At 40.6% G+C, this 9,069-nt stretch overlaps 1 protein-coding gene across 5 annotated transcripts in view; it reads right to left on the minus strand.

The window, feature by feature from the left end:
* Positions 1-9,069, minus strand: part of FOXP1 (forkhead box P1) — a 349,307-nt gene that overhangs the window by 239,344 nt on the left and 100,894 nt on the right. For 3 of the 5 annotated variants that reach the window (XM_017542810.2, XM_037743578.1, XM_017542808.2), the window contains exon 1: positions 1,522-1,701. In XM_017542810.2, the coding sequence (XP_017398299.1) occupies positions 1,522-1,701 (180 nt within the window). Of the gene's footprint in view, positions 1-1,521; positions 1,713-9,069 lie in introns of those variants that run through there. The other 2 variants (XM_017542802.2, XM_037743576.1) reach the window with 1 other exon arrangement.

A 9,069-nucleotide genomic window follows, 5' to 3' on the forward strand; every position in this document is an offset into this window, starting at 1 on the left:
AAAAAAAAAAAAAAAAAAAAAAAAAAAAAAAAACCTCTTAGCAAAGAGGAAATAAAGCATGGTTTACAGCCTGTCTCAAAGTTGTATCCCAAACATAAGCTTAGCTAGCTTCTCTGACACAAATTCCAAGAAAACGGTTTGAGAAGCACTTTGTCTTTATCTTCCCCTTCCTCACAAAAGTTCCTGCAGCTTTCAGAAAGGCTGAAAGATACATCGTTCTTTTTAATTCACCTGTTTCTGAGTGGCACCACAACTATGTTTTGAATAAGTAAATCAAGAACAAAACTGGTCACAAACCGTCTATTATTATTAACAAAACCTAATAATACTTCCTGATTCCAAGAGAGGCTGTGAAACCAAAGCCAGTCTTTAAGCAAATGCTGTTTACTTATTTGAATTTTTATCAACATTTTGACAGTAAAACACCATTTCTTGGGTTTTGTTGGACATCACTGCCCTGATGTCCAATGGTCACCTGTACCATTTGGAAATATTTTACCAGTCACTCACAGATATCTAGTTCTGTACCTGTAAAAATTATGACTAACAGGAACGAGTATGTCCCAACTTATATACATTTTGGGGAGGCACTAATAAGAGACAATTTAAAACAGTATGACTTAGCCACAAACCCACTGCTACATGAATATAGAGAACATATGTAAACACCCTTATACCCCCAAATCCTACAGGTAGAGGGAAGCAACTTCCAGCAGTGATGCCCATATTCTAGATGTTTTGGCTGTTATCTAACCATTTCTGCCTGCATTTTTACGTTTTTCTTTCTTTTCTTTTCTTTTTTTTTTGGCGGGGGGAGAACTGAGTCTTGCTGTTGCCCAGGCTGGAATGTAGTGGCACAATTTCGGCTCACTGCAAACTCTGCCATCCTAGGTTCAACCCATTCTCCTGCCTCAGCCTCCCTAGTAGCTGGGAATACAGGCACGTGCCACCACCCCTGGCTACTTTTTTGTATTTTAGTAGAGACGGGGTTTCACCACGTTGGCCAGGCTGGTCTTGAACTCCTGACCTCGTGATCCACCTGCCTCGGCCTCCCAAAGTGCTGGAATTACAGGCGTCAGCCATCGCACCTGGCCCTATGTATTTATTTCAACTCTCCTTACTCACTTTTTATTCCTTAGCCTTTATTTTCTTCTCCATAGGCTTAAGCCTGTTTTTTTGCTTTATTTTTATTTTTGTATGAAAGCCCTGAGAACCATTTCTCCAAAGAGTAATTTTATTCCAAACAGGGACAGATTAGGCTGACACAGGTCCACTCCAACTTCCTCTCAACAACTGCTCCCCACAAGGGGACCTGCAAGCCTTCCAACTCCCAAGGGCTTGAAAATTAGTCTCTTAAGCCAACTGCTGGGACCCCTAGAGGACTGATGGTTTACGAGATCCCGCTGACAGAAAGATGAACAGACAGGTGAGCAGAAAACACTGATCGTGGTTAAGTGCAAAATTCAGCGGTAAAATTCGCACCCACCACCCTCCACTTCCCAGGAGTCCGAAGCCCAGTACCTGTTGCTGCTGCTGCTGCGCGTGGGCGAGGTCGGCTGCCCCGATGTCCACGGCCGGCGTCTCTCCGTTGGACCGCCCCTCCCGAAGACCGCCGCACTCTAATAAGTGGTTGCTGCCGCCGGACCCATTCTGGATGGCTGAACCGTTACTTTTTGTCTCAGTCCCAGATTCTTGCATCATGACTCAAAAACCTGATACAAGGATTTCCAAGATGGGGAGGAGGGGGAAGAAAAAAAAAAGCAGCTGTTAAAACAGTTGTTGTGCATAAGGAGAAGGGCCTTGCTTTAAATGTTGCCAAAATCTGTAAACAGTTGTCATTTTCTTTCCCTCATTTTATCCCCTCATTAGTGGGCCAGGCCCCCAGGCTCTGAGTCTGAAACTGTCATTCCCCAATTTAAGGTTCAGTAGTATTGTTTTAAATATATTATTACCCTTAGAAAAATTAAATATTTGTGGGTAAACCTAGAATTCAAGATTAAATTTTTCTTATACCTGGTTTCTTTGTTCAAAAACCAGCAAGTCATCCTATAGAGCATATTAGGTATAAACATTAAATTTCAACATGTGCAGGCACTATTTGTTTATATTACACTTTTTTGAGACACAGCCTCGCCCTGTTGCCCAGGCTGAAGTGCAGTGGCAAGAGCTCTACTCACTGCAACCTCCGTCTCCCGGACTCAAGTAATTCTCCTTCCTCATCCTCCCGAGTAGCTAGGATTACTGGCACCCACCCCCATGCCCAGCTCATTTTTGAATTTTCAGTAGAGACAGGGTTTTACCATGTTGGCCAGGCTGGTTTTGAACTCATGACCTCAGATGATCTGCCCGCCTCAGCCTACTAAAGTGCTGTGATTACAGCTGTGAGCCACAGTGCCTGGTCAAAAGTACTAAAAGTCTAATAGAAAAAAAAAAATATATATATATATTATATATATATAATATATATATATTATATATATATAATATATATATATTATATATATATAATATATAATATATATATATAATATATATATATATAATATATATATAAATATAAAATATATATATTATATATATATATTATATATATATGGGGCTGGGCATGGTGGCTCACGCTTGAGGCTAAGTCGGGTGGAACACTTGAGGTCAGGAGTTCGAGACCAGCCTGGCCAGCATGCTGAAACCCTGTCTCTACTAGAAATACAAAACAAAACAAAAAAAATTTAGCCAGGCATGGTGGCAGGCACCTGTAATCCCAGCTACTCGGGAAGCTGAGGCATGAGAACTGCTTGAACCCAGGAGGTGGAGGTTGCAGTGATCCGAGATTTAGCATTGCACTCCAGCCGGGGCAACAGAGCCAGAGCAACAGAGTGAGACTCCGTCTCAAAACAAAAGAAAAAAAAAAAAAGAAAAATGTATACTGCAAAATGAGCAGCTATAAAATATCACTTGGGCGTAAATGCATTTCACATTCATTCTTATTACTCTCTGGGCACAAAACCATTTTCCCAGAGAGCCAATTCAGCACTTGGCTCAGAAAACATGTCCAAAGATGACAAAAGACAGATAACATTTGTTAATACCAACTGTTACCATCTACTGATCACCAGTGTTCGTTCAGGCAGGCCGCAATGTGGGTGATTTACACACATTCTCTAATTTAGTGCGGATGACAATTGCTACCCCCAGTTTGCGGATGAGAAAACTAAGGCTCCACAAGCTATTTAATTTGTCCACTACAAGTCACAGCTAGTAATGGTGGAATCAGGATTTGAACCAGTTCAGTTCAGTCCAAGTTCTTACCCACAACGAGGATTTTTAAAGTTGAGGTTCAGTGGGGGGCAAAACAATGAAAATGGCAGGGTCATGCCCCAAGTGCATAGACCAGTCATAAAAGGAAGTGAGGGGTTCAAATGTGAAAGCTGAGAAATGCCTGAGTAATTAAGACTTTAACGTGAAATACCAATCCCAGATTAAAGGGCAGAAAATTTTTACCTAAATGTGTTCCAATCGTGGAAGGACATATGTACAACCAATGCTACAGATTTCTGCCCCGTACATGAAATGAGACAACAGGGAAATTTCAATCTTTGGGTATCTTTAGAGGACATTGTTTTCTTGCTAGAAACTGGATGAAGTCTGTTTTCTGCAGACTTGCACAAAAACCAAATGGAAAAATTAAAGGCAGAAAAATTCACATCTTTCTTCATTTCCTTTCACTGCATAGCATGATCCAACTTGATACAGACTTCATAAACCCAAAAGATGTATATATTTTTTAAGTTGATCCAATTCTGAAGTAGATTAAGAGTGGCATTTTTCACTAGCAGGTGGGAAACAAACTCAGAAGCAACAGCTGATTCACTCTCGTTTCTTGATTTTTACTATTTGTTTTCTCATCTCTTCAGATCAGACTTTCTAATAATTATAGTCCTTTAGAAACTGCACTTATATTCTTACGGACCATAGAGAAAAGAATCTATCAAAAATAACCAAAATCTTCCCTAAGATATAAGAACCAGGTAACAAGATAATTTGTGACAACACATGTGCCTTGTTCATCACCAAAAAATTCATTTCAAGAAATGAATTTGTGAAACCTAGGTACTTTTCCCTGGGTGTTTCAGTCTCTCTTCCACAAACTTGCCCTTTGTGCAGAACTAAAGGAAAAGAGCTGGGTACAGTGTTTCATGCCTTTAATCCCAGCACTTTGGGAGGCCAAGGCAGGCAGATCACTTGAGGTCAGGAGTTTGAGGCCAGCCTGGCCAACATGGTGAAACCGGTCTCTGCTAAAAATACAAAAAAATTAGGCGGGCATGGTGGCATATGCCTGTAATCCCAGCTCCTACGGAGGCTAAGGCAGGAGAAGTGCTTGAACCCAGGAGGCCAAGGTTGCAGTGAGCAGAGAGCATGTGACAGAGCAAGACTCTGTCTCAAAAAAAATGGGGCAGGGGAGGAACTAAGGAAGAGTCACAGTGTTAGATGTTTACGCAAGAGAGCATTTGTCTTAGAGTAGGTAGCAAGGAAATCCATCTAATTATTAAGATATATCTCAAATATATGTAAATAAAAATCTATAGATATAGATAAAATAGGTACAGGGATATTTTTCTTTCTGGGAATACCTCCCCATACCAAGGACTTGATCCCGAAAAGACAAAAGCTACAAACTCTACACCTGCCCTCAGCATGAGGCATATTTAGCCAAATATCCTGTTGTGATGGGAAGAGAGCTGCAGGTAGAATGTTGCTTTCAGACTATGCGGTCATCGGGATCCCAGGCCTGAGAGCAGGTGCCTAAGAGACTGGTCCTGCTTTTGTTTCCTTGATGAGACACCATTCTGGTGGGTGGAATAAGAACAGTCTCCAATACACAATTTGATGAGAAGGCCCTGTTTTTGCTCCATGCAGTTCCAAAGCTGACTGCCAAGTCCTCCAGTACAAGTTTTGCAGGCATCAAGCCAAGCAGCTTGGCTTGTGAATCAGGTTTGTGAGAGTGCAGGCTTTGGGACCAAAATTGCATAAAGGATTATTTTGGTCTGAGGATGTCCTTAATTAGTCAAGTGCTAACAGTAGTATGTAGGTTGGAAGATTTAAAATTTCCCATAATCTCCCACACCAATCAGGAGAAAACAGCTTTTCGAAAAGCACATGTGAAAAAATAGGAGTGTCAATGTCTAAGAACATTTCCATCAGTGTCTGGGCCAGCAGTATTTCTATCAAACGCTCCAAGTCATTTAATAAGCCTTTATATCTTTATCACACTTCACAAATTGCAAAAGCCCGCTGATGTGCTTTTCAAACTCATAACAAGGCTAGGAGGGAGATAAGGCAGGTAAATGTTATCCCCATTTCACAGATCAGAAAATTAAAGCTCAATCGGTTAAGGGATGGATGTAGCTGTAACTATTCTCTGTTTCAGACATGAACTTGTCCATTCAATAAATGACTTAAGAATCTCCAGTTTGTAAAGGCCTGTGCTGGGTGGTGAATAAGGGAACTAATGAAAAGAAAACTAAAAAAATTCTAGAAAAGACAGCAATGAAAGGGGCAGGTGGACAAGGAAAAGCATTAAAATACAATGATATAAAGCATCTGCACTCATTTGCAAGCAACTGTGTTTTTCCTTTGAGTTTCCATTATTAGAGTCATCTGAAATGTACAGGAGAGGCATCTGTCTTCTCTATCATGGGATGTTGCACCCTCTTTTCTTCAAGGAAGCTTGTCCCAGGCATCCAGTTTATATAACCTCTGCTTCTCTCTGGGGGAGTAACTAACCCTATAACGAACCAAATGCCTTGCTCCATGACAAACTGACGGCAAGAAACACTGCAGAATCGTACAAAGTGCCTGAATACGAAGGTATGGCCACACCATACCCACAAACAAGTCCTTCCTCTAGAAACAAGACCAAACCTTCCTCTGCCTTCCTGTATGGTATTGCCAGATGAGCTGAGCCTGTTTAAATCACGTGATCCATTCAACATAACCCTACAAAGGCCGATGCTGCAATTGCATAGATGTCAAAAAGCCTAAAGATGCCAAAATGACCCACTTCTCCTCCTGCTTGGAAACATTACAGAGCTACGGGTTTCAGAGGTTCGATTTTGTGCTGGAGGGCCCTGTAGAAAAGGACAAGGACTGAGTTTAGCATGCTTATTTACTGCTGTTGCTAGCAGAGCTGCTCTCTGGAAGTATTCTGGAAAATTCATAATGTCCAGGCCAATGTATTTATAGTAAATTAAAGCAGGGCCTTATTATTATGATTATTTCCTTGGTTACAGTGTTGATGCTGAAAATTTAAGGAAAATAAAGCCCTTGTTATCATGCTTGTGAAAGATTTTAAGCTAACAAAAAGTTCAGTCTTGATTCCAGGGCAGTTAATTAAGGTTGACCAAGTCAGGCAGAAGTAAATTAACTTGGCTGATCAATTATTTATATGAAGCAGAATAAATGCCCTTAAAGAACTTGGTCTGTTCATAAAAGGATGTGTAAATTAAACTAAACATAGTTTTGTAAAATATGTTTCTACTTCTATGGGGAGAAGAGAAGTTAATGGTGAAATCACTTTTAGGAAAATGATTAGAGTAATTATACAGTCCACCCCCCATGCAAAAAGAAAAATCCTCTTTCTGATTGTTCATCCATGTGCAGAGAAAGAAGGAAGATGGCATGTAATTTTGAAGATATAACAGAAGCTCATGGAAAAGGAAGGAAGGAAAGAAGGAAAGAAGGAAGGAAGGAAGGAAGGAAGGAAGGAAGGAAGGAAGGAAGAGAGGGAGGGAGGGAGGGAGGGAGGGAGGGAGGGAGGGAGGAAGGGAGGAAGGGAGGAAGGAAATGTGAATTTCACTATGTGGATTTCATCATTTTAGAAATATTGAACACATGGCTCTTACTTTATTGTCTGTTAACGCCACACAGTTTGTAGACTGAGAAAGAATAAGGATGGGACTCGGAATAGCTTTAGTTCTAAGAGAAGTACTTTTAAAATTACTCATGTTGCATCATTAAGGTTCAAAACCCTCAATAATCGCGTTCATGCCATTCAGGAAAAAAGAAGACCAAACCTATCTGTATTAAGATATACAGCATACATTTAGTTATGGCTCTCATCAAGCAAACCAACTGATTCCCTTTTAATGTGCAAAGGGTTTACAAGGCAACATAAGACAAACAAAGGAGTTTTAAGGAGTGGGGTGCAGCTCCACAGGTTTTTTTCCCCAGTAGGCAAACAGTAGGGTGGTCTAGGATATTAAACCCGCTCTGTACTCTTTACTGCCCGTGTGGGTGTTACTCCCGTTCACGATAGAGAGGGAATCAAGCAATAGAAATCCCAGATGAAAGTCACAGACTCTCAGGAGAGGGCTACAACAATGGAGACATCACATTTGCTAGCATGAGGCCCATGCTTTTACGCTGCTCACTCTTCACCTGGTGAGATGCTGCCGCAGCAGGCGGCATTGAAGAGATGAGGGACTGACTGGTGTAGGGGATGACAAATGAGACTTAGCGGTTAAGGAAGCACGTGAGGAGACAGAAAGATGGAGGCCCCAAGATGTAGCGTCATGGCGGCATGAGTGTGCCACAGGGTTGCATGGCATACTCCTGAAGGAAACGAAAAGGGAGGGAGACAGGACGGGGAAGAACAAAACAAGAGAAACAGAGTTATATCAGACCATATATGCTCGCTTGAGATAACGTCTACAAATTATGAATGAGCCCTATAGACACTGCATTTGTCTATCTGCTCTCCTACTGGCACTGGTCCCATTTCATGGAAAGACTACCCAAGAGTCAAGTTTAGGAGGCAAAAGTGCTGACTGTGTTATGAAGGCACCGTCTTCCAATACCACATTTTCATAATTATAACAGAAAGGCGTAAATTTTCTAATGCATGGCAGTTCAAAAAGTAATCAAGGGAATGAGCCGGAGGGCTATTTTAATGTATGCAAAGCTAGTGACCCACAGTAAATGGGAGGTAAGCTACAATGAATGCAAAGTAATGCACACATACTACAGTCCTGGTCTGATGAGGGACGGCTAAAATTAACACCCAATTAATTTCCGAATTGACAAACAAATGAAACTCATAAATCTACTTTCTCATTAATTTTCTTGTGGTATAATTTAAAGCAGTAATATGAGGGCCAAAACTGAACATTATCCATCATAAATATCAAAAAGATAGCACTGTAACACCATAAATTATGCATATTACCTGTTGTTAAAAATGATTTATGTATTATCAACTTTATCATGCACCACAGAGGTCTACATGTATCTTTAAAAATCTGGAATTTCATTTAGCCCCTCTGGGAAAAAAGTTCAGGAGCAAAGAAATTGTCAAACAAAACAAACGTGGCCACTCATTTAGCCACATCAGAGATCAGGGTAAAACTGCAATCATTCCAGGTCTCAGGTGAGTAGAGGCTGAGAATATCATGGAGGTGATGAGTCGGACCTCCCATAGAGGAGAAACAAGTCATTGGTAGGAGTACGCCTCCTAGAGAACATAGCATCTGTGTCCAAGAAGTGTCACTGACCTGTCCTGTCCTCTGGAATACAGGAGAGGCAGGGCTTGGTACAGGTACACAAAGGCAAGATGCATCTGAATGCATCTCACATGGCCAGTGGGAAGCTATAAGGACCGAGGCAAGCAAGGAACCCTAAATTGGCAAAAACTTAGAAAAGCCATGCTTATTTTCAATAATGTAATACGGCAGCTGTCTGGCCTTCAAAAGAGGAAGAAAAGAAATAGAAACTAATTTGTATGTATCAATTAAACCAGAAATAGTTTATCAATTAAATGGAAGAAGCATTCAGATTAAAATGGTTTTCTTCTCCACTTTCCCAACTCCATTTGTTTAATAAGAATAATAAATAAAAAAAATCTTTTATCTCAAACTTAACTTTCAGGTATGCCTTGCACATAGCAGGTATTTAATACATAATTACCAAATTTTTGGTTAAATAACAGAAAAATCCAAGTCCAACCTCTTGATCAAATAGATCAAGGGTTTGTCTTGGCCTCCAAATTTTATATTCCTACTTTAAAAATACTCTATT

This window comes from Cebus imitator, unplaced genomic scaffold (assembly GCF_001604975.1).
Source record: "Cebus imitator isolate Cc_AM_T3 unplaced genomic scaffold, Cebus_imitator-1.0 Scaffold147, whole genome shotgun sequence".
Taxonomy (NCBI): domain Eukaryota; kingdom Metazoa; phylum Chordata; class Mammalia; order Primates; family Cebidae; genus Cebus; species Cebus imitator.